This window comes from Oryza glaberrima, chromosome 7, assembly GCF_000147395.1.
Source record: "Oryza glaberrima chromosome 7, OglaRS2, whole genome shotgun sequence".
Taxonomy (NCBI): domain Eukaryota; kingdom Viridiplantae; phylum Streptophyta; class Magnoliopsida; order Poales; family Poaceae; genus Oryza; species Oryza glaberrima.
In genome coordinates this window covers 16176935-16203109 of record NC_068332.1, presented here as the reverse complement: position 1 = coordinate 16203109, position 26175 = coordinate 16176935, and the positions used below count along the sequence as shown (strand labels likewise).

The 26175-nt window shown below is 41.3% G+C and overlaps 2 protein-coding genes and 2 long non-coding RNA genes across 8 annotated transcripts; 1 reads left to right on the top strand and 3 right to left on the bottom strand.

Annotated features, from left to right (window-relative positions):
* Positions 1 to 366: 366 nt before the first annotated feature.
* LOC127780023 (uncharacterized) lies at positions 367 to 5119 on the top strand. 5 transcript variants are annotated; one of them, XR_008018761.1, is made up of 7 exons: positions 367 to 533; positions 1150 to 1229; positions 3153 to 3489; positions 3566 to 3636; positions 4336 to 4371; positions 4484 to 4607; positions 4687 to 5119. It is a non-coding gene; the product is annotated as an uncharacterized LOC127780023 (long non-coding RNA). The 5 variants fall into 5 exon arrangements; XR_008018762.1 differs by having other exon boundaries at positions 3566 to 4234; XR_008018764.1 differs by having other exon boundaries at positions 3566 to 4239.
* A 2414-nt stretch (positions 5120 to 7533) lies between these two features.
* LOC127778635 (myricetin 3-O-rhamnoside 1,2-glucosyltransferase UGT709G2-like) lies at positions 7534 to 9896 on the bottom strand. Its single transcript, XM_052305256.1, has one exon. The coding sequence runs from the start codon at positions 9768 to 9770 to the stop codon at positions 8298 to 8300; it is 1473 nt and encodes a 490-aa protein (XP_052161216.1). The 5' UTR covers positions 9771 to 9896; the 3' UTR covers positions 7534 to 8297.
* Positions 9897 to 13811: 3915 nt separating this feature from the next.
* LOC127780397 (uncharacterized) lies at positions 13812 to 14774 on the bottom strand. Its single transcript, XR_008018782.1, has 3 exons — positions 14664 to 14774; positions 14446 to 14550; positions 13812 to 13866 (listed from the first exon to the last, which is right to left on the bottom strand). It is a non-coding gene; the product is annotated as an uncharacterized LOC127780397 (long non-coding RNA).
* A 1715-nt stretch (positions 14775 to 16489) lies between these two features.
* Positions 16490 to 18152, bottom strand: LOC127779827 (photosynthetic NDH subunit of subcomplex B 3, chloroplastic). Its single transcript, XM_052306737.1, has 6 exons — positions 17762 to 18152; positions 17538 to 17648; positions 17376 to 17432; positions 17228 to 17290; positions 17041 to 17103; positions 16490 to 16804 (listed from the first exon to the last, which is right to left on the bottom strand). Exons 1-6 carry the CDS (start codon positions 18047 to 18049, stop codon positions 16754 to 16756), a joined length of 633 nt encoding a protein of 210 aa, XP_052162697.1. The 5' UTR covers positions 18050 to 18152; the 3' UTR covers positions 16490 to 16753.
* Between the last annotated feature and the right edge of the window lie 8023 nt (positions 18153 to 26175).

Here is a 26175-nt window from a genome sequence, read left to right as displayed (position 1 = left end):
TGCGCACAGTTAAAACAAATCAACCACTGATTCACGTGAATTGCGCGGGACCCACATGGTCGCGCGGGTTGGAGAAGCAGGACCGACGCGGTCGCGCGGGACCGAAGCACTCCTACACTTTGGGAGCACGAGACTGACACTCCTGCAAGACCACCCTGTGGGACCGTGCCGCTCCCGCATGGGTGCTGCTTTGCGGTTCTGTCCTCTCTATCCCGCCCACGTGAAGTTGTCTGCCACGATGCCTACTGCTCCTAAGGGTAGACAAAATATGAATCTGTGCTGTCAATACGGTAAGCATAGTGAAAACGTCAATCCTGTTGTTTCTTTTTATTTGGAGCTCACACCATAAGAGAAGAGGGAGGGTGATGCGCCTGCAGAAGATAGAAGAGATGAGCAGTAGAGAGAAGAGATGCTGCTCCTGCAAAAGAGAGAGTAGCATTCTGGAAGAGAGGAGAGTTGCTGCTCCTGCAGAAGAGAGATCTGCACAGAAGAGAAAACATTTTGATGAGCTTGCAGCAAGAGAAGAAATAGAGGTAAATTAGTAATATAAATATTATTAAGTATAGATTTAGCGAAGTCTTATGTATTAGATGTAATTATTAGTGTATTGGATAAGTAATAATTTAGACAGTGTGCATATATTACATGTAAATAGTTCGGTTATATGGTAAGTTTAGAAATTTTAGGTACCACTTAAGTTAGAAGTATATATAGTATGAATGTAGTTTGAATATAGAAAAGGTTTAGTATTATATTTTTTTGTACATAAGACGTGCATAAATTTTTTACTAGTGTGTTAGGCCGTAGGGAGAAATGTATATATTTCGAAATTTCTTTAGTTGTATGTACAATATCTGAATGAGATAGAGAAACGAGTAAAAAATATATTAATTTAGTATGAAGATAGAATGGTTTTAGTATTATGTTTTCGTGTACAATATAAGGGGAAAATTTTAACTAGTATTTAGAGCCGTGCCGCGCGAGTAATTGAAAGTGGTAAGAATTTTTTTTAGTGCAGTGTACCATTTGAGAGTGAATAAGACAAATGAAAGAATAAAATTTAGAGGTAATTTGCATGACGGTTGGGATTATTATAAATAGTATGGATTTTGCAAAATTTATTATTGAAATATCTTCATTATTTTGAAGGTTATAAGTGTGAACGTGGTGCATTAAATTTAGAAATTACAAGTTCAGAGAAGGAGGGGAAATAAATAGGAGATATAGAGGTAAGCATGTATATATTTTTATGTTTTTAAATTTGGTAATTATTATTATGTTTTTAAATTTGCTGTCATCTCTAGCAAAATTATTTTAGTATTATGTTTGTACATAATACATGGATAAATTTCAATAGTATTTAGAGCCGCGCCACACGGAAAATTATATGTAAAAAAATTGGAATACATTAATATGTATCCATGAACCATTTGTTACATTTGGATAGTAATAATATAATATTTTAATTGTTGCTTAACCTTTGAAATACCAAATTAAAAGTCAATTAAGGGATTCATTAAATGTACAAATAATTTAGGGAATAAAATTTTCTTAAAAAATCATGGCGCGAGTTAATTTTCTGAAATTCTCCATGAACTAAAATACTCTATGGAATTTTCGAAGCTATATTGGTAATTTTAAAAGTGTAATAACAATTTCAGAAATTATTGAAAACATAAAAGCAAAGAAAATACCTCAATTAGTATTGGGCTGATTTCAACCCATTTGAGGAGGGTGTAGGAAAGTGGATAAAATCAGCCCACCTATTGGACTCTAGTCTTTGGTGATTTTAGCCCATTTTGATTTCAGCTCACTAGCTGATGAGTGTAGGAAATGGGCGAAATCAGCCCAACAGTGATGGAGGGATTTGACGGAAAAGCTAATTGGCGCGCACGTGCCGGTCCACTCGGCCCATCTTCGGAGCGCACGCGCTGGCCCTCACGGGTGCTTTTTTTTTTTTTTTGCAAGCGTCGCGTTTCTTTCTCTGTTTTTTTTTTCTTGTTGACTATCGCACGTGTGTAGGAGTCAAGATTTAAAACTTTCAACTCAAGATTTTTTGAAATTTTAAACTCAGATTTAAAAACTTTTAACTCGGATTTGAAAACTTTCAAGTCGGATTTAAAAACTTTTAACTCGGTTTTGAAAATTTTCAACTCGGATTTAAAAGCTTTCAATTCAAAATTTAAAAACTTTCAACTTGGATTTGAAAATTTTCAAGTCGGATTTAAAAAATTTCAAGTCGAATTTGAAAACATTCAACTTGGGTTTAAAAACTTTCAAGTCGAATTTGAAAACTTTCCACTTGGATTTGAAAACTTTCAACTCAGATTTGAAAACTTTCAATTCATACTTGAAAACTTTCAACTCGGATTTGAAAACTTTTAATTCAGACTTGAAAACTTTCAACTCGGATTCGAAAACTTTCAACTGAAGATTTGAAACTTTCAACTTAAATTTTAAAAAATTCAAGTCAAGATTTGAAAACTTAACTCGGGTTTGAAAACTTTTAACTTAAATTTAAAAACTTTCACCTTAAAATTCAAAATATTTGACTTAAATTTGAAAACTTCCATATCAAAATTCAAAACATTCAAAAAAAAAACGCATGCTAACAATTAAAAAAAATCTGAAAAGAAAATAGAAAAAAAGAAAATAGTGGCGTCAAAATAGGAGATTGAGAAAAAAAAAAGAGAAAAAAAGGAAATGCGTCAAAATAGGAGATTGAAAAAAAAGAAAAATGAAGGGACGCTAGTTGGCGCGCGCCAGCTCCTTTCCTGGCACGCATGCGCGCCCTAGCAACCCCTAGGATTTGATTTGTTTTTCATTTAAACTAATTCCTAAAATGATGTTTGCGATGTAAAAGTTAATTGGTCGAACAATGGTCGAGGGCAACACTCGATATTGTTAACGAATCCAGACCGTACGACCGTCGTACGTACGCGTTGTACATGTTGTGGTACACCGCACAAACATGCGTACGCCTTGTGACAATAGGGAATCCAGATATTTCTAAAATGGCTGACATGGACGCGCTGTACCCTATGCAGTCAGCGCCAGTTACCCATCTGACGGTAACATATTATGCACTAAATTTTTAATGGAAACAATAATCTTACCGCAACCTGTAATCATTGTAACATTTATTTTCGTAGGGCGATATTGCAGAGGAACTATATGCTGACACAACCTCACTGTGGGAGAAGCTGCGTGACAATATAGCTAGGTCCCGCGAGGAGATGATGTCTGCTCTGGACTGAATGCGATGGAAATGCAAACGTATTATGCGGGCGGCATTGTGTAGGCATGCATCAGAAGTCCACTATCCCACAGGACACAGGTTTACAGACCCCCTACCGGAACGACCGTCTACCTCTTCTAGGCCTTCCACTTCTAGGGCTTCCACATCGGCAAGACCCTCAGCTTCCACACGTCCTAGGCCGTCGGCAAGGCCTGTAGCACCGTCTACGATAAACTGACCAAACAATACAGGTAAAGCCTATTATGATACAAATAGTTTTTGAGCATACTACTTGTTAATTCGTAGTAAATAAATGATTCTTTACAGGTAGCACGCATGTGGTTAGGCCTATACCAACTACAACAGGAGGATCACAGTGGCATCAAGGGTTCACATCGGTACCAGATAGAAACTATTTCACAAAATATTTTTACACAGATGACTTACTAACATGTACTACTGTATATAGTCAAGCATTCACACGCCTCTAATAAACCTGTTACAAGATATGTATATGAAAACATATGAATTATATTAGGTGCACGAATTATTTTTAATCATTATAGTTATGGCAACCTTTCTCTAAATTAAACTAAAAGCTCTACGTATTATTATGAAAATTGTCCAAAAATTTAGCTCTTTTTCATGCACAATTTTTTAAGTACAAGTGGCCTAACTTATAGAATTAATTGTTGTACCCAATGCTAATTTAATCTAGGGACTTAAAAAAGTACAATACACACTATTTTTATGGACTAATTTTCGGAATATAACAAAATTAGGTGGTGGTTTTGCCTTTTATTTTCTGAACAAAACTGGTGCTATTTTTGAATTCAATATTCACCTATAGAGATTATTGTAGGTAGTCCATCAGTGATCCCTTCTATTCCGCATGCAAGTACCACTAGTGAATGGCAGGGAGGGTTTGCGCGGTTCGCAGGATCCAGCCAAATGGTTCCCTCGATGCGTATAGAAGATGGAAGCTCGTAGTTCCTTGTAGGGTACACAACGTTTTTCGGTAGTTCAATAAACACACATGTTAATATTCATCATTTTGTAATTTACTAAGTCACAAACATATTTGCTTATTTTTGCAGGTGTACCTCAAGTTAACATGCCCATGTTTCCAACGGGTATGAACGATCAGTGGCATGAAGTTTCCACATACAACACTAGTTCGTACATAATGTGTTTTATTTTTGACGATCTTTATGTTGCTATATTAAATTAGCGCTACACCTACAGGGGATGTACCAAATGTCCATAAATGAAAGCGCACAACCACAAGGACCAAGCTTTTTTTTGGAGATGTTAGGCCAAGGAGATTGTTTGTTAAGTCAACCACCTATCATGCAACCACAAACAACAGGTACAAATTATAATTTACTACAAAATATTTTAGTTCCAGTATGTGTGTACGCTACAACTTTGGATTCAATGTTTTGTAGGAATGTACACCGCCGAACAAATGATGGGATATGCCGGCAGCACACAGTCATACGGAGAACCATGTAGCTACGGTTGGGGGTTGTCAATAGCACAACACTAGTTAGGACCGTCGCAGCTTGATGACCCGCTTCCAATAATTCAGCCGACCCAAGATTACGGGCACGTTGATTTCAGCGGTGTTGAGGTGGCATGTAGGTTTGTCCGTGAGCGACATTCACCTGAAAGATTATCGTTGTCAGGACGCAGATCTCTAGCTGGTGCTAGAAGAAAGGGAAAGAAAAAAAGACACTACCACATCAAGAAATTTCGATGATGAGGCTAATGAGTAGAATGATTTTATATTTTGCTTGTTCGAACTAATCTGTAATGTTGTGTGTTAAAACTTTTTAATGTGTCAGCTATATTTCTAAATAAATAAATTCAAAATATTTACCTGCCTTTCCTTCACGAACACTTCCAAATATTTACCTTTACACAACACTTCAGTGGATTTGAATGCTTGGTGAATTCACGACATTATCTTATGGTGAGCCGGCCCCCAATACGCACCATAAATCATCGCGTTCTCAGTTCATACCACAAAATAGGGCCTGTGAATTTGCCAAGCGCACTAACCTATTGAAGTTTACACCAATGATAAACTTTACGAATATGAGTTACATGCTATACTTGAGTCTGCTTCTTTCGTTTCGTAACGTTCCTTTTATAGGCACTCGACGAGTAGGCTCTATAACCAGACAACAAAAAACTTTCGGCAGGCAACACGTGAAAAAAAATCTAGGACTAGAGGAGAGAATCACTCTCTCCTTTGTTTGTGCCTGAGGATGTCACATGGAGCCAGAGCCATGGGATAAAATAACTTTCGGCGGATAAAAATAACTTTTGGTACGGTCCCGCGCAATGGAGATGTGGAGAGCGTGCGATCTCGCGCGTTAGGAAAGCGGCACCGAAGCCCCAAGGGACCGGCTCGGTGCCGTAGCTTGGTAGTGCGGGACCGCTTTGGTCCCAGGCCACCACTCTGCGTGACCGGCCGCGCCGGCAGCCGGTCCCGCGGGCTACAGGAATGCGCACAGCCACTGCATGGGACCAACTCGGTACCGCAGCCCTGGTCTGCACGACCCAACCGGTCCCGCACTCCCATGCTGTGGTACCACGCTCCCGTGCTGCCGGTCTGCGGTATCGTCTCGCTCCTACATCCGGCATCTCCAACTTGCGGAATAGGTATATTTTTGATATACCTCACCACCCATGTATATAAACGCAAATTATGAAAAAAATATATTTTCAAATTTAACACATCACCAGTATACTTTGGCCTTTTTTAATAGATAATACCGTTATTTTTAAATACATGTTTGACCATTCATCCTATTCAAAATTTTGATGTAAACGTATAAAATGTAAATCATGCTTAAAGTATTTTAAGTGATAAAATGACTTGCAATGAAAAAATAATAATTACGTAATTTTTTAAATAAGACAAATGGTCCAACGTGTGATAAAAAATTAACGGCATCATCTATTAAAAAATAGAGGTAGTATATGATAAAAATGATTCATATAGATGGACCACATACATAAACTTTAACTATACCGAATCCTCACATATATAAATACAAGATAGCATTAGAAAAAAGAAAAAAAGTAGAGACAAATAATATTATTTATTTCATATGGATAGTCTATGTGCATATATATATCTTTTATTATTTTCTTTATATGGACTAGCCGCATAATAGTGGTTGAGTGAAATATCATATCACTTATGGAATATTTTTGCACCACATTGTGGATGTCATAAGAGTTTCCTTCGTCCGTCCCATAAGATAAGACATTTCACCTTTTTTTTCCTATAATATAAGATAATTTAATATGTTAGTAGCCACGTCAACTAGTTCTAATTTAATTTTTATTTATCTTACATTCAACAATCCATCCCCCATGACCAACACATATTTAATGGGAGAATTCTAGTTTCTTTTGTTACTATCTTAATCTCTCTAAAAAAATAGAATAATCTCTTGTATAGTGGGATGAAGGTAGTTAAAGAACATTCCCAATGTGCATGTAAAGGTGGCATTAACCAATAATTAACTTATTAGTACAACTTCATACATACAAAGGTGTGTTTAAAACTGAATTATTTTTATTTCAGCCAGATTTCTTTTTTCTAGGATGGACTTCTCATGTTTGATGAAGATTATAAAAAAAGTAGAAAGATATACAATACCAAAATAGTTTCATTAAATTCACCATTGAATATATACTTTATAGTATATTTATTTTGTGTTAAAAATGCTACTATATTTTTCTATAATGTTAGATAAACATTAAAAAAGTTTGATTAAAGACAAACCAAAATAAGTTATTATATTATAAAACAGAGGAGTATATGCATCTTGAGTCTCTTTCTTATTGATATACACAACACTAATCGAGAAAATGTTTTTTTCCTCCTCAAGGGATGACTCTTTTTTTTTTTCTTCAAATACATGCAAAAGTTATAATAAGTCGTGAAAAATTACCAATATTGGTACAATATATATCTATTACCAAAGAAAGTTTCAAATACAAATGTGGGAGGAAAAAAAAAATCTAATCTATGCTCTGAACGTACTTCCTCCGTCCCATAATATAAGGGATTTTGAGTTTTTGCTTGTAACGTTTGACCACTCGTCTTATTCAAAATTTTTTAAAATTATTATTTATTTTATTTGTGACTTACTTTATTATCTATAGCACTTTAAGCACAACTTTTTATTTTTTATATTTGCAAAAAAAATTAAATAAGACAAGTGATCAAATGTTACGAGAAAAACTCAAAATCCCTTACATTGTGAGATGGACCCTTACATTGTGAGATGGAGGGAGTACTTATTTGTGTTCTCACTCTGGAGTCTAGAGTTTCATTTAGATTTGAGTCAGTGGCGGAGTCATTACTGTCGTAAAGCGCGAGGGACTGGGACCGACCGACTAGCTAACGACAATGGAGACGGCAGCAGCAGAGCCCGAGCGGCTGCCCGACCTGCCCAGGAGCTATGGGGCTGTTTGGTTGGTGACCTGAGTGATATGCCTGAGAAAAAAGCATGCCTGGATGGAAGAAAATCAAAGAATAAAGTTGCCTGATGAGGCGTGCCTGTGCTTTTCTTGTTTGGTTGGAGTTCTACGCCTGAGGAAAACAGATTAAGCAAAACCGTGCTTAATTAGCACTGACATTTTGTTATAATATAGCTAATCCACTTAATTAGCAGTTATGCATGCATCCTTTGCAGGTACTGTCGCATCGACAAGTCAAACATGGCTTCCAAGCCATTCAAAGCTCTGACTACCTGCGGACAGGACACGTGCTACTCGCTAATCACATTCTTAGCTCACGCCTGGAGGTCAGGCCTCCTTTTTCGGTCGCCTGAGCCAGGCTAACCACGGTGCCGGACGGCTCAGGTCAGGCAGTAGACAAATGTCTCAGGGCATCAACCAAACACATTTCAGTTTTTCTCTGGCATATCTCAGGCCAGGCTGATCCTTCTCAGGGTAGCATCCAAACAGACCCTATCTCCGCCACTGATTTGAGTTCTTGTGGCTGTGGAAAGCTGAGGGAGAGGCCAACGCACTACACTTCGGATTCGGATTTGGCGTGTTGGATTGGCGTGGCGAGCTCCCCGATGAAGCCGACGAGCCTCTTCAGCTCCGTCGCCGACGAGCCACCCTCGGCGACGTCCCTCCTCAACTGCCGCGCCACCGACTGAGCCGACGCCCTGATCTCGCAGGACTCCATCGCCTCCCTCACCATCCTCGCCACGACGGCGGCGTCGCACACGTCCTTCATGTCCAGCCCCGTCCTCCACACGCCGCCCACGAACCGGCTGTTGATCTGCTGGTCGGTGAAGAACGGCCAGCACACCGTCGGCACGCCCTCGACGGCGGCCTCCAGCGTCGAGTTCCAGCCGGCGTGCGTCAGGAAGCACCCCACGGCGCGGTGGCGCAGCACGTTCCGCTGCGGCGCCCACCCCACGACGCGCGCCTTGCTGTCTCCCGCCGCCGCCGTGACAGATTCTTGGAGGTCGGCGTGCCGCCGCCTCGCCGTGACCATGTCCGGCCGGAGCACCCAGAGGAACGGGTTGCCGGCGGCGACGAGCCCGGACAGGAACTCCGTGAACTGCTCCGGCGAGATGACGGTGAGGCTCCCCAGGCTGATGTACACGACGGACCGGTCGGCTTGGCAGTCGAGCCACGCCATGCAGCCGTCGTCCGCGCGCCACAGGCTGGTGGCCGCCGCCGGGGCGGGCGACATGGCGTGGAGAGGACCGACGGCGAAGACGTCGCGCATGCGCGGCGCGATGTGCGCCAGCGCTGGCGCCTCCAGCGACGCGGCGGTGTTGAGTATCAGCGCACGTGCCTTGCTGCAGTGCACGGCGGCGTCGACCAGACGTCCCAGCAGGGCCGCGGCGTCGTCGTTGTTGTTGGCACCGTGATGGCGGCAAGGACTCGGGAGATCTCGCCGGCGTAGGAATCCCTCCATGCCCGGAACGCCACGCACCGGCTCGTCGAGGTCGCCGCCCGGAGGGAACGGCAGCTCGCCGAGCTCGACAAGCCTCGGCACGGACATGTACGCCAAGAAGCTACACGCGCTCGCCGTGCGGAAGGCCAGCGCGGGCACGCCGAGCTCCTCGGCGACGTCGATGGCGAACGGCAGGAGGGCGTCCGCCACGACGGTGGTCACCGGCGGGAAGGCGCCGCCGCCAGCTGCGTCCGCGGGGACCAGCTGCGACGACGAGGCGAGCAGAGCACGGTACGCGGCGCGGCCAGCCGTATGGAGGGAGCGGCTGATCTCCCCGAGGTTGGCCACCGTGCGGGGGTGGTCGTCGGGGAGGCCGTCCGTGACGGACATGAACCGGAGCCATGGCGAGGCCACCGCGGTGGCGGCGGCGGCGCCAAGGCGGCGGAGGTTGTAGTCGGTGTGGAGGAAGGTGACGTGGACGCCGGCGCCGGCGAGCGCCACGGCGAGGTGGAGCATGACGTTGAGGTGGCCCTGAATCGGCCACGGGAACACGAGGACGTGCGCCGGCGCCGGCGCCGTGCCCATCGCCGGTGCGCCGCGACTCCTCGGTGCTCTCTGGCACTCTGCTCAGTCACAGGCTCGCTGGCACACGGCTCGGTAGTTGGAGACTTGGAGCCTTGGATTTGGAGGCGTTGGCAAAGAAACGAACAGTTTGTGGAACACATGCACATGCATTGATAAATTGCACCACTGTACCAATGTCGGGTAACTATTTTGATCTGGAAATGTCCGCTCATTATTTTTATGTCACTGAGATGGTTATGAGAAAAATTAAAAATATTTGAGAAGTTGTATTAGCATGTGATATATCACTTCACAAGTATGTAAATTTAAATTCAACTTTTACATCTCGCAACGAAAAAACCAAATTAAACTACAACTAGTTAACATATATTCACAATCAAATTTGTTTTTCTCGTTGTAATATGTAGAAATTGAATTTTAACTTGCATGTTTATGGAGTGGTATATCACATGTTCATATATTTTCTTATTTTTTTTCATAACTATTTGAGTGATACGTAAACAACGAAGGGTATTCCTGGAGAGTTTAAAATCCACTGCCTACCATTGTCCCCTTGATTAAGTCCTTTTTAAGGAAGCAACATTTGTTTGTCATGTCAGAACAGCTAGATAACAATTATCATCTCTCGTGTCATCTAATTTTGAGAAAAAAAGACTTATAAAGGCACCCATGTGGCCATATATGCGCTGGGACCCGGACATAGCTTTTGGACATCCCTGGACCGATTTGGCCCAGGAGCTTGGTCCGTCTGGCCTTGTCCAGAAGGGCTAGCCAACCTTCTGGACCAGCCCAGACCGACTGGCCCAGTACCTCGGTCTGTCCAACCTCCAAAGAAAAGTAAGGGACCAAAGCCGAAACAAGATACCCTCGTGCATATACACTAATGTTGTATTTTGACCACTTCTTTGCGAGGATTACTATCCCTCTTGATAGTACACTAGTACAATAAAGCTAGAAAGAAAACCTAGCAAAGTTGAGTACCCAACATGTCAATCAATAAAAACAAAACGCTAGATTTATCAACTTCATCTTGGTTTTTTTGCGCCATCAATTTTAATCTGCCATAATCACCCTTGGCATACACATCTTGTTGTCCTAACTCAAATTATCCCATTCAAATCAAATAAAATAGTTAGTCCACAACTTATCGTTAATTACCAAAATTAACAACAGGGGCTTGATGCTTCAGCATCCAAGTTGTACAATATGAGAACATATTTTGATATCATGTAATCAAATTTGGCAAAAAAGAGTAAATTTCTCAAACCTACAGATACTATGACTAAACTATCACAAATCTGTAGATTTAACTCGAGAGAATCTATTAAATACCACTGATTTTGTTCGAGTTCAATGATTTACCATCGACATTGTCGCTTTCTAAAATATACCGATGACTTTTTCAATTGTTCTACAATACGCTATTGGGCTGGGCCTTATTTTCAAAAATACCCAAAATACCCTTATGGACATATAAGGTTATCTCATTAGAAGTTTCAAGAAAATATAAAAACTTCTATGTCGCCTCCTTACTCAACATGAAAATTTGTATACAAGTTTTAAGTTCTTTACATGTCTATTTTTTAAAAAAGAAAATATAATTTATTTTCTATATGCTTTATAAATACTTTTTATTGTTGTTTTTAATATATATCATATTTCATAGACTACATAAGATATTTTTTGTGCTATTATCTCTTGTATAAGGAAATTCTCTCATATACCACATAAAAATATTTTTTCTAAAAACTAAATATACCTTGAAACTTGTACACAAACTTCATATTTTGTATGTCAATATTTTTCATATTTTTTTGAAACTTCTAATGAGATATATCAATTATTAATCTTGTATGTCTCTAAGGGTACTTTGGGTATTTTTGGAAAGAAGACCTAGCCCAATGGCGTATTGTAGAACAATTGATAAAGTCGTCGGTATATTATAGAAAGAGACAATGTCGATGGCAAATTGTTGAACCCAAACAAATTCAGTGGTATAGAATAGATTCTCTCATTTAAGTTAGTGTATCACACAATTACGTATTTAACAGCAAATTTATCACAAAAGTACACATTTAATATAGTGTCACAAAACTATATATTCAGTAATAAAATTATAATGAAACTACAGATTTAGAACCAATCTAGTCACAAAACTACATATTTAGTAATAAAACTATCACAAAACTACAGATTTAGAACCAATTTAGTCACAAAACTACAATGTTTATAGCTCTAATATAACAATGGTGCTAGGGATTTAAATTCTAAAATATGTTGTTTTGTAATACAACACACTGAATATGTAGTTTTATGATAGTTTGGTCAACATATACCTATAGTTTTGTGAAATTGATTTTTTAAAAAGGAAACAATTGGCATCATACAATCTACAATCTGAGAACAAATTCTGGCATCATTTAGACATGATAGGGTAAAAATGGCACCATATGTACTCATAATGAACAATTTTCAGCAACAACATCCAGATCAATAACAAATCAACAATTAAGATTACCAAAGCAATGAGTTAAGGGTCTTAGCATATCCAAGCGAATCACAAGCATCCAGGCCAACAACAATTTGAGTATAAAAGTATCAAGTTTCATGGTCGTCTGGACATGATGCACAAAAAGATATTCTTTCCTTCTACTACTCTCATGCATAATCGTGTATTCAAAAGTCAAACAATTAAGATTACATAACATCATTCATTTTTTGCCTTCCCCTCGTGCAGTCTTCTTTGTAGTAGAATCTCATAGATGGAAAAACATTGAAAAGATAGATACTACCTACATTTCATATTATAAAACTTTCTAGCATTGCCCACATTCATATAGATGGTAATGAATCTAAACACATATATATGCCTAGATTCATTAACATATATATGAATGTGAGCAATGCTAGAAAGTCTTATAATATGAAACGGAGGAAGTATCTCTTATTAGTAGGCCTAGGACTAGCATTGTATTAATAGAATCATATGCCGCTGTAACACCCCAGGTAACCATGTACCTAGAGTGCCACACCAAAAACACTAAAAACCACTAACTCCCAAAATTATTAGAAATTTCGGCATAGTCTCCCCTAAAAATACGGACATCCACGACAGGCAGTTATAAGATACTCAATAACGATATAACCCCACAATCCAAACCATCCTAGCTCCATGAATTCCCCGTGAAACTATGGACCAGAACTAAAAAGGGTAATTTGGAACCATGCCATTATAATTTTGCAAAGTTTGAGATATGCCATCGGTATCTCAATGACATGTAGGACCCACATTAGTCAATGACATGTGGGTCAGGATGGCATATCTCAAATTTTGCAAAATTATAATGGTATGGTTCCAATTTTCCCAACTTTTTAAAATGACCTTTACAAGTTCTACACAAAACTTATGCTAAGCAGAAACATAGTCTAAAACTAAATTTTAGTAGTGTGCAATAATAATGTGTAGTCCAAGGGTGCTACTCCCGTCCCATGCCGATCAATATCATTAGGTACCTAAAAACCAAATTAAACACAAGAGTGAGTAAAGAATACTCAGCAAGTATAATATTGAACTAGTAAAATATACACATGTTTAATGCAAGAAGAAACCAATATGAAACATTTGGTTTCTTTTAATTTAATACGAAGGAGGCAAAAAGTAGTAGTTCCCTCCCGGGCAGGTGTGAATATCCTCTTAGCATTACCGGTAAGCCGAGCAAGCGTGATCAGCGCTTCTCAAGGATCATGAATAAAGATCCAAATTGCACTCCCATGGCTACGCATGGTACTTGAATAATGTAAACAAAAAAGATTCAAATTGCACTCCCATGACTACGCATGGTACTTGAATAACGTAAACAAAAACTTCCGGAGAAATGAAACATGATAACGTCGTGAACTTGAACATAAAGTGAAATATGAATATGTAGCATAATACCAAAACCACACAATTAATAATAGGAAGCTTCGAATAACAATTGGGTAAATGAAATCAAATAAAGTAACACAGTTTATCCATCACACAGGTCCGTCTTGTACTTGCCTTAACTCCTTCGATACTCCGACTTAACTCCTCCAACGTTGGAACCCTTCACACCTGTGGAGAAAAACTACGCATAAACCACTATATTCAACTAACGATGGTTACAAGGGATATTTACTAAAATCGAAACCGAAACCTAGAACATATAAACCTTTTACCGATTTGTATTAAATAACCTATAGCTGTTCCATTACTGTTTTATGCGTAACTCACAAACCGTCTAACGGAAACTAGCAAATAATATAACTTCGGACATCTAGACAAAATTGTATACAACTTTCATGTTGAGCACAAAATCAGATTATGCCTCTGAAAATCCCAGATTAAGGAAAACAAATTGCTGTCCTGATTTCCAGACCCGGTCAGCAGTACTGTTTTTGTTGTTTCTCCCAAACCGTTTATCGGAATTGAGCGAAAACAGCGGCGTTAGAAAGATATCGACGATGACTACAAACTTTGTTTATGACAACTAACCTGAATCCCGATGGTTTAATACCAGAATTAAAAATACGGTTTCAGCCTATATTCAAGCACCTCAAAAAATTGCATGAGTAGATATCAAATCAATTTCTATTTGAATCTTATACTTCCAGGGACTAAAGAGAAGTTGCCTTTGCAGAGGAGGAACGCTACCTTGCGACAAATTTCCCTAATTTGTGAAATCGCTGAAATTTCTCAACGTTGCTCTGCCTTTTCCTTTCCTTCTTCATCCTGTACAACCTCTCTGTACCCTTCTCTCTGATCAAGCAGCAGCAACAGCAGATTGGCTCAGCACCCAATAGCAGCAGCAACGCAGCCGCAGCAGCAACAGCAGATCAGCAACGATAGAAGAAGCAGCAGCAGGAACTCACCGGGAAGAAGGAAAATGGAAAGGAAACACCGACGGCTGTGGTCTCCGGCTATGGTCGTGGCGGCGATGCAAAGACGGCGGCGGCAAGCGCGCAGGAGCGGCTAGGGCTGGCTGCTAGCGATACTTTTTTTTTCCTTTCTTTTTTTTTTCTTCTGTTGGTTAAATAGAGAAAGACTAATGAAGATCGAACGGCCCACATTAATTCGGTCACCGGGACATCGTTCGGACTCCGATTACTATAAACTTATAGTCTATTTTGCACTACTCGGTGAGCTTTACGCGTTCACGGTTCCTGATCGCCTATTCGAACAACGGATTAAAAGTTAAAATTTTGCGCGTTTGTTCTAATATCCCCGAAATATACTAATTCGAAATTCGGGGTATTACAGCCGCGGTCTTTCTTCTTTTTGGTGTGGTGTGCTAGCACCCACTGAAACTGGTTGAACCTAGTAGTCTCCCTTGTTTGGCTATATTTTTCCTGCAAATTTAAAACAGGTAAATAAAAACTGGAAAGGAAATGGACAACATCTTAAAACTGAAAACAAGACAGTATATGGGTACTTTTTCTTCATTCAAAGAAAAGTTGGGAGAGATGTTGACCTCTCACCCATGACAAGACATCTCTTATGCATTGAACTTTCCACTTAGCTTCGATCCTAGTCTTGCCTTCATGCCTTGTGCTTTCTCAAGAAAACCAATTATCATATTCTTCCTTTCTCGACCTACTTCTCTCTTATTAGAGGTTGCAACAACTTGAACACAAGATTTACTTTTGGCCATTGAGACTTGTCTAGGAATGGTTGAATAACACAAGCGTATGCAAGCCAATAATTGTGCACCGAATGGCAAGTTATATGTCGACAATAGGATGTAGTACAATAAACGAGGACGTTCTAAGGCGAGGCATGAGTTTGTTCCTCTAATTTGATCCGGCCAATATACCCAAATAGAATATTCAGCTCACCAGTTGACGTGCTCGTTAATTTATAGTCCGTGTATATTGGTTCAGGGTGTGTTGGAAAATGCATTTTTTATGTTGATGAATTAGATATCTCTAATATTACATACCCCTCAATCCCAATATACAGCTATATGTAGAATTCATTAATCCTAAAATTGCTAACTGTACACCTGCTCTCTCATATTAACCAATTTCAAAATCACCTATTTAATTTTATCATCTACATCCTCCTCTCAATTTATCACAGCTACCCATCAATTTATTTTACTATTCTCCTTAATGCCTAAGTCAAACTGTCCTTGTATATATTTTAGAACGGAGGGATAGAATATAAAGTTTTGTATATTACTCCCTCCGTTTCAAAATATTTGACACCGTTGACTTTGTAGTACGTGTTTGATCATTTGTCTTATTAAAAAAATTTAAGTAATTACTTATTCTTCTTATATCATTTGATTCATTGTTAAATATATTTTCATGTACACATATAGTTTTATATATTTCACAATTTTTTTTTAAATAAGAAGAACAGTCAAACATGTGCTAAAAAGTCAATGGTGTCAAATATTTTGAAACGGAGGGAGTAGTTTGTAAACTTTATATCTGTAGATAAAATGGAGCAAATGCAATCCCAACTTTGTCATGGCAAAACAACGCTCACAACCTAACTAGGCTAATATTTTTCATCCACCCTACGTACATGGCTGCCGCACGAGCCACGAGCTGGCCGTCGTGCGTCCCGATGTCCCTCGCGCTTTCTGGCTGAGGTATCGGGCAAAATACTTTTGTACGAAATTATTTAAAATTTTAACAAATTTGACTGAATTTGGATAAATTTTGACCAAATTCATAAATATTAATTTGGAAAAAAAAATCCAAAAATCTTGGGCGAGATATTTGCTTGTGGGGGTCTGAGATTAGCGAATTTCAATCCCTGATTACACTCATGCTGACCATTTGGTAGCTACAGGAGACGTATACAATTTTACATGGAGTTTGGATGTACAGCATTAATCGTCTTCCAATGTTTCTTCTCCTGATCATGTGCTAGGTTCTCTCTCTTTTTCTCCATGGTCGGTGAAATTAATCTACTGTATTGCCGCCACACAGCAGCGCTAGTTAAAATTCAGCTACTTGTCCCACTCATGTATCTTCCACTCCGGCAATTGCTGAATGACCATCTGCATAATCAGGGTGTCAAGAACACACACCGTTATTACTGATGTGACTCTGAAAATACAGTAGTGCAATAAACTTTCAAGTACTTGCAAATTTCAAGATCGCCTATTGGTAATGTTCAGAAATTCGTGTGAGAATTATATATTCAGCGTGTAAATTAAAACTGCCAAGGAGCAGCATTAATTTGCAACAATTAAATTATGCATAGAGATCTTGTGAAATGGAGCACAAGACATACCTGTCCAGTTGAATCTGGATTGCCGACAGTAGCCTGGCACGCCAATCTCCATGTCTTTGGTTTCTGAACAATGCATATATTTCAAAAAAGATGTTTATTTTTTTGGGTCATATGAACAGTTGAACACACAGGAAATGAATCAAATACAGTTTGTGATTTGTCATGCGGGGGTAAGTGATGAACAAACCCTTTTCAGCAATTCCTTCTCAACATCAGTTTTGGGGGAAAGCAGTTCACCGCCTTCAACTACCTGAAGAAAAATCAAATGAGTTGAAAAGTCTAATCAGAAGTTGAAAACCAGTATTGGCATTTCTGAATCTCGCCTAGTATAGTACCTCGACGATGCAGGTCCCGCACTCTCCACCTCCCTCGCAGTTGAGCAGAAGCTTATCCTGCAGCAGCAGCAGCAGCATCATCACTAGCAACAGGACAGCACGAAGAGCAAAGCGATGAAGCAATTAATTAACGATAATTAAAAGTTAAGCGCAGTAATATACGTAAGGCCCGTAGAGGTCGATGTAGTTGTCGAGCATGATGTCGCGGAGCTTCTGCCCGCCGCACGCCGTCCGGTAGTGCACGTCCGGCGTCCCGTCCGGCAGCAGCCGCGGCTACACGCACGCACGCCATGCCCATTTTTGAGCTTCGCATCGATCAACCAACGAAACTACCAAAGCGAGGAATCACTGAATCGGGATAAGAGAGATTGGTGAACAAAACTCACGGCGACGAACGCGAAGTCGACGCTCGGCGGCTCCTCCGGTGCGGCCTCCGCCTCGCCGCCGGCGGCGGCGTCCGTCTCGACGGCGTGGACACGAATCCCGCACCTCCTCTGCTGTTTGTGCTGCAGCCGCCGTGGCAGATGGGCGGCGCCGCAGCAGCTGCAGCTCTGTTTCCTGACGCTGCAGCTGCTGGTGGTGGTGGCCGTGGCCACGGCGCAGGGTGGCGCGAGGCGGGGGGAGGAGGAGGCGACGCCGGCGAGGCCGACGACGAGCTGCATGGTCGCTCCCATCGCCGACGACGAGCTGCAGGTGTGCAGAGCTAAGCTATAGCTTTGGATGAGCCGCGATGGCAGCAGAGCAGAGTGCGTGTGCGCTTGTCTGTGGAAGTGTGATATTTTTGGGTTGGATTATCTCCTTATCTGACTGGGAGCTGCAGCCTGTGGACAGGGGCCTGGAAGAGTGGGGCCCGGCGCCAGGTGAGCTGCACTTTTTGTGTCCATCAACTTTTGCCGCTTTGCGTCTAGTAGATTTTTCTCTTCAGCCTTGCTTGTTTTCTACTATCTGTTTATAAATATTCTCTGTTTATAAATATTCGACGCTATTGATTTTTTTAAATATATTTATCTATTTATCTTATTAAAAGAATCAAGTAATTATTAATTCTTTTCCTATCATTTGATTCATTGTTAAATATATTTTCATGTATACATATAGTTTTACATATTTCATAAAATTTTTTTAATAAGATGAACGGTTAAATATGTGCTAAAAAGTCAACGATATTAAATATTTAGAAACGGAGGAAGTATATTAAAACTGAATTGCTGAATGTCATTCGCCAGAGAATCAACCTCCAAATCTCGTAGATTTTGGATCATTATAAATACTTGTGATTCTTGTCCCTGTCCTTTTTCAGTTCCGATGATCTCCTCGTCTTCTTTCCCGACACTGGCGACACACCTAAACGTGGGTAATTAGGGTCCTGGGGTGACTTCAAACAAATATTACCATATCGAACCCCCTAACCTTAGATTCATTCTCCTCCGTCTCCCCCGGACTCCTTCGGACCGAGCAAGAGCGGCGTTGGTGATTCCACGGAGTGACCGCTTGTGCATCTGTGATGATCCTAAGAGCAAGTTCAATAGTATAGCCCATTACTAACTCCAATTTATCTATAGCCGATCTAATAGCCAATTCATATAATAGTTGCTTACTATACTATTAACATATGGTCTCAGTCCGTACTATAGCTGGCTATAGATCTGTAGCCCGCTACTCTTCTCTCTCATCTTTTATCTCATTAAAATATGTTTATAGCTGGCTAATAGCCCGCTATTATCCCTGCTCTAACAGCGGTCGTGCCCAGCATAGGGCCATCGTCCTTTCACTTCCCTCTTCCTCCCCTGTCAAAGGCTCTAAGCTCCTAAAGATATTTTTTTTCTCCTGTGCTGCCTTCACTTGGAAGAGCCCAATAAGTAACTTGCTTGGAGGCCACTCCATCCGTCCAAAAAAAAAACTTAATCTGGGTGGAACCCCTTTTAATACAATGAATCAAAACATACCATATACATAATAGATTAGGAGCGAAAACGGTACGAAAATTTCCCAATTGTACCGATACTGTTTCCGGAAAACTAATATAATAATAATATTTTCATCGATGGTTACCGTTTTCAAAATCTAATTTTTTCTATTTCTGTTAGCGTGACATTGAAGTTGACACTAAGTAGTTAAATTCATAAATAGGAGTATTAAAATTTCCCGACCATTTCGTTCTGTTTATTAAAAATAAAAAAAATAACACAATCATTCCATAAGCGGAAGCTGCGCCTACGCGTGGATGCCACACGATGCGTGTTGCGTTGCGTGCGAATGCGTCTGTGTAGTCGGCCCACTACACTTGCACGGCAGCTGCAGGAATAAGTTCACTTTGTGATCCTCAAAAGTGACTGGAATCTAATCCGTGACCCTAAACCGTGACCCTAAACCACAAACAGGGGCGAAGTTACATTGGCTGAGGGGGGTGCACATGAACCCCCCTACATCTCTGTTTACAGTGCTTGATATCCTGTTTTTGCCAATGTGCACCCCCCTCAGCTCCCTTACGTGCACTCTCCGGCGGCTGGCCAAAGCGTGGCAGGACGAACGCACGGCCGCGAGGTCACTTGGCCGCACGCGTTCAGTTGGTACCCAATTTGCTGCATCAGCGTACTGCTCTGTTCTTTTTTTTTTTACTGATCATGTGTATCTCTCGTATGTGCTTATGTTAATGACATAGAGGCAAGGACATAGATCTTCCTAATCGTATTTCCTCAATTTGTCTGAATTCTTCACTTCAAACCTTAAAGAGTTAAAGTTTAAATATAGAGTACAATTTCAGTTATTATTTTAATGGTTCTACATACTAGTTTAGGATTTAAATAATTATACTTTTACATTGGGATTTAGGAAAGTGGAGTAATTGTATATTGATCCTAAGTACTAAAATTTCAATTTGAGAAGTTATGGCACTAGCTCCCTAACTTTTGAATTTTATCACATTCTAATATCTAGTACTCATACTCCACCAGTTTTAGGGTGAGTTGGTTTGAAGCATGGAGAAAAATCCCTCGTTTTTCGCGCACATACTTCCCCAACCGTGTGTATTTGCAAAGATCTTCTATAGAAAAGTTACTTTAAAAATCATATTAATTTATTTTCCAAGTTTAAAATAATTAATATTTAATTAATCATACGCTTTCTTCTACTTTCCTCACAAAAACACACCCTTATTCAATGGTTCGATGTGTCTTACAATACTGAGTATCTCTTTTATTATGGCTCCCTTTATTTTACATTTTTAAGTAGGAATTTTTAATCACATTTCCATCATACGCTTTGTATATCATGGCTTGAAAATTCTATGTGCCGCTACACGTACAGTTGAGTGGTGCACCCCCTTCAATTTGTTCTGGCTTCGCCACTGACCACAAAATCGGATATCTCGACCCCCCCCTAACTCTTAAAACCGGTGCAATTTGACTCCCTCGGCGGTTTTGGAGGGCGGTTTCGCTGACGTGGCGCCTACGTGGCATCCTAGTCATCAAATAAGTTTTAAAAAATAAGTGGGGCCCACCTGTCAGTGACTCCACCCCTATATTCTCTCTTTTCTCTCCTTCTCGATGGCAGCGGCGGCGGTTGGATGAGGGGAGCGGCGGTGGCCATCGGGGCGCAGCGGAACCGGACCGGGGGCGGCGGTTGGTAGCTAGGACGGCCCCAATCCAACAATGGAATCAATGGAAGCAGCGCAAGGAGCGCCAGCGCCACTTGGTGTAGGGGTCGTCGGGGCGGCCGTTCTCGGAGCAGCGGAAGCCAACGTAGAGCGGGTCGAACATGTCGCACTCCTCGCCGACGCCGCCGGCGCGCGGCTCCTCGATGGAGACCCCGCCACTGAGGAGCTTCTTGGGCGCCGCTAGCGCCGAGCCAACAGTGGTCGAGCAGCGAAGCGACGCGGTGCTGTTGATGGAAAACACGAGGCCTGGGAGATCTGCTTAACTCCAGTGCAGGTCCAAAACTCGCCTTCGGATGTATGAGCGTGCCAGTTGATTTGATCCTGCAATCAACAAGAAACAAAGACAAAGAAACCGTGATTAAATCCATAAATGATAGCCGATCGGCTAAATGCCGATGACATATCATTTATCTTTGAGCCGATGTCATATGTAAATCGATCGGCAATTGTTAAGGAAACAAATCAGAACTAAATTTACTCGATCGGCTGTAGATATCAATGATATATAATCCTTATGTCGATATATACTTGAATCAAGTAATTGAGATAGATCGGTCACCTTGCCGAGACAGTATAAATCACTTAGATCGAAATATATATTAATAATGAGATTATATACATATTTATAGCATAACCGATCAAATAGATCTAGCATGTATCGGCTAATACTCCGATACTACTTTATATTAAGATATTAAAGCAAATAGAATATACTAAACAGAAATCTAATATACTTAAATGCGACAAGATCTTAACATGAAGGACAAATCTAACATGTTAATTGAGCATGTAGAACAAAAGCAATTGGATTAGATAAGATCGGCTGAAACTCCGATACTACCCTAATCGGCAACCAGTAGGCAGGCTAGAGATTGAAATTCTAAGCACGACTTAATAGATCAAACTCAACTGATACAGCATTAAGTATGAAAAGAAGAACAATATCTAGACAATCAAGCTGCTGGATGTTTCATAGAGTGGTGGATATCTTATATAATCTAAGCCAACGTCGCTATTTAACCTAACCGGCTACCTTCTGGTAACAGATGTTAGCCGATTGTAGGTTAAATGACGATATTGTTAAGGATTATGCAAGATATATGATAACTTGACGGATTACATAAACAAGATTAGAGTATCATAAAGATGGAAGCACTAATCTCGGGAACACAAGCCGTCACAACAAGTTTTACCTCTTGTTGAAGATCGAAACCGATGCAGCTCAACCTGAAAGCAATAACTCGTCGAAATAAAACGAAAGCAAAAAGGGTGGCGATGCGCCGAAATTGTATTGAATGTGTGTGTTTTTTATTACATAGGGCTCGGGGTCTATTTATACCCGAGAAATACAAGATATGTCCATATTGGACACGACTCTTATCTCTAACAAACTCTAAGATACTATAAGTCTTTGCGGCAGACTTTTGCCCAAACAAATCTCTAAGGAAATTACATAAAATATCCTAATTAATAGATACAATTGCCTTCTCAGGACTCTATCCATGCGTGGCAATCATCTTGAAGCACATCAACTCGAACCCAATGTCGCACATGGGTCGTATTGTCAGAATCGGCTGTATCACTTAACCAGTCCAACTCAGACTTAGCCGATCCCAGTCGTAGCCGATCCGGACTCCAGCCGATTCTTATTCTGTTTCCGGAAAAACCCTTATCTTCGATTCCGCTTCGATTTCATCTTCATCTCCGATGCTGATATTACCAAATTTTGTCGTTAACACATGCCCCCCAAGTCCGGGATATTTGGTAATGTTCCGGATTTGCCGTGTATCGACTCTGAACAAGTTTCACACTCTGCCGTTTTCCCGATTGTTACTCTAGTGCTTCAAATACTAACCGTTATCCCCGAGATCTCACACCGTGACTTCCGTTTTCCCCGCTTAAGCAAAACTTTACCCTCTCTCTCTCCGGCAATTCCCCCGACGCTCAAGGCGATCCCCAGGCAACTTCATCTCCGGCCAGATCTCCGCCTACTACGATGTCGATCTCCGCCAGTCCATCTGCCGCACCATCAGCCGAATACGCTGAGGTAAGTTACCATCGGCTAGATCCCCTTTTTCATCACTGGATCGGTTTTCTCTCGCCTCTTACTGCTTTCTTCTCTCGGTTACTTTGAACTTGTAGCATTTCTCCAATTTGGTCGCAATTCCCAGCTTGTCGCATGAAAACCACTACTTTCTCGGCCCAGTCGGCAACCCCGACACCACTGAGTTCATCATCGGTGAGACCAATAGGATTCCTTTCAGACTGTCCAATCCAGATCTAGGTCATTGGAAGAACACCTTTAAATCTTGGCCGTCTCTAGAAAAAACTTCACCCGAGAAAAGTTGGATTACATGGTTCAAGCGCATGTCGGCTAGCAAAAGAGTTCACTGGGACGAAATCGGAATCAGCCAAGCACTTGACCTAACCATAGCAAACTTAGCCAAGGATGAACCTCTAATGGCAGCTGCCTCTTATTTCTGGTCCAACACCATCAACGCCTTCTTATTCAACCAAGGGCCGATGACCCCAACTCTCATAGACATCATTATGATCACGGGTCTAGATGTCACCTCAACAGCTAGCCCCATGAATCTGAACATAAAGAATCAATACGACTTCAAAACCAAGAGCATAGGAGGTTGGTCAGGCTATGTAGCAGCATACATGGGCCAGGGTTCTGTCACCCCTCGAGAACATGTGGCCTTTTTGCTAATGTGGCTAGAAAAATTCCTCTTTTGTGGATCAAGCTGTGGCCCTACAACCAACTGGCAGTTCGTAGCCGAAGCCTTGGAAGCAAAGAAATAATTTCCTTTAGGCAAAATCCTCCTCGGCTACTTGTACCAAATGTTGAATAATGCTTCGGCTAAGTTAGCTGTCGGCTCAGTAGTCGGAGCAGGTGGACCATGGTGGCTGCTGCAAACTTGGTTGAATCTAATAGTCACGAAAGTCGTTAATCGGCCATCCGTCACAGAAGCTGAATTTCCAAGATTAGAGCCGATTATAGAAGATGACGAAGAACACACTCATCGCTGATGTATGTCATATGGAGAATACGCATCCACACCGGCCGATGCTGGAGCAAAGTTATCAGCCGAACTGCTCAAAGATTGGTTCTGCAGTTTCTATGAAGGCTTTCAAAAAGATGCTCGAGTTTGGTTTCCCTATGAAGATTCAGCAGACTTCGAGCTCCCATCAGATTTCAGATTCGAAGACATTAACCATGAAAGATTCCAAACATCCAGAGAAGTCTTCACAGCTACAATTAGTCCATGCATTCTTCCAATCGGCATCCATCAAGGAAGAAACATCCAAGCCTCTTACGAATTCTATCACCCAACGAGTTCAGCTAGACAGCTTGGAATGGGCCAACTCCCAACCGGCTTATTCTTTGCTGACAAGATCCAATGCCAAGGAGAAATTTCATCAACCTTGATGATGGATCGGCTGCTCAGCCTTCCAGGACCCCCTCTGGGCAGCATTGAAAACATAGAGCTTCAGGAGCAAAAACTTTGATAGATGGTGGGGTGAATGGAAGTTGCATCTATTCCACCAACCAGCTTCAATGTACATGACAGACCTCTTTCCAGATGTTGTCCCTCAGGTAAGTCTTTGACTTTACTTGATTTCATTTGAATAACTGCTTAGCCGATTTATCTTAACTAATCTTTTCTTTGATTTGTAGACAACAGAATCCTCTCCTCCTAGTCAAAGCAATAGTGGCAGGGATATCACCTACGCCCCAGGCTTAATTCCTAATGGAGGTGGGCCATCTCCTCCTGTCATCGGCTATGATGCCCCCAAGACTTCAGCTCTTCTTCAAGGGCTTATCAGAGAACCAGCCGATGTCGGTAAGAAAAGGAAAACCAGATCATCGGCTGTAGATACTTCGGCCCCGGCTCCAAAGAAGAAGATAAAAAAGAAAGCTAAACTAGCTGATGATCTGCCTGCCCTAGATCCATCCATTGAACAAGCTCTGGATGAAGAAGAAATCGGAGAAGATGTTGATCAAGCCGCAGCCGAAGTAAGCGATACTGAAAGAACACTATCGGCTTCACCTAAGCAAACCCCTCCAACTCCTTCTTCTCCAACTCCTTTTACAAGAGTAAGCAACCTTCTCTAACCACTTTTGTAATCATCTCACTTTATGGCCGATTGCTCACATACTTGGTAATTGCAGAAAAGGAAGGCTGCTGTGAAGAAGAAATCGGCTCCAATGACATCTAAACCAGCCCCACTGGTACAATAATCTTACTTCTTTCATTAGTTAACCTCAGCCGATTTTATATAACGCTTGTCTATTTTCAGCCTCCTTCCCCTCCTATTCAACAAGCATCAAGCGATCGGACCCCATCAGCTGTAGGTAGTCACCACATAGAAGAAGAAGTTCAACCAACTGCTCCGGCTATTCTAGTAAATTTCTTATAACCAATATATGCAGATCGGCTATGCCTATTTGATCTCTAACTCTCTTTAAATCATTACTGCAGGACTTAGCCGATCTTTTCTCTTTTGATATCAGAGATTATCTTGATGAGGAGACAGAGGTTGACACTACTAGCAAGGCTCTAGCTCCTTTGTCTGATGACGTGAAGAAAACTCTTGAAGATATCTCTCATCGGCTAGAGACATCATCACTAGACAGCCTAGTAGTCGACTGTGGATCAATTAGGACTCAGCTTCATGAGGTCCAGGCTCAAATCCCCGATGAGTTAGCCGATATCCTTACTCCAGCTGTTTATCTTGAGCAACATCAATTTAAGCTGGAAAAGGCCAAGCTGAGATTAGCCGAGCGTCAAGAGCGCAAAGACATCGAAGCAACAATCCAGGCCAATTGGCAACTTGTTCATGAAGAAAAAGCCAAGCTCGATCAACTATCTGAAGGCCCGATCAAATCCAATATTGACCGGCTTGAAGCTTGCAAGATCGAACTCCTAGCACAACTTCAAGAATGCAATGCTGAACTGGATCTAGAGAACAAGAAGTTAGCCGATCTCCCACGGTCTATCGAAGAACAAAAAGCAAGGTTAAAATCGGCTATCAAGAATGTCGCTGATATAACCAAATATTTGAAGGTCATTCCTGGAACCGACGCTTAAGATGCCCATGCCATAGAGGAAGTAGAACAGATTAGGCAAAGAGCTA

Coding starts and splice junctions, on each gene's coding strand:
- LOC127778635 (XM_052305256.1), bottom strand. CDS start 9,770: ATGGGCACGGCGCCGGCGCCGGCGCACGTCCTCGTGTTCCCGTGGCCG.
- LOC127779827 (XM_052306737.1), bottom strand. CDS start 18,049: ATGGGAGCGACCATGCAGCTCGTCGTCGGCCTCGCCGGCGTCGCCTCC. Junction 17,291..17,375: donor GCGGGACCTGCATCGTCGAG/GTACTATACTAG, acceptor ATTTTTCTTCAG/GTAGTTGAAGGCGGTGAACT. Junction 16,805..17,040: donor ATCCAGATTCAACTGGACAG/GTATGTCTTGTG, acceptor CTGATTATGCAG/ATGGTCATTCAGCAATTGCC.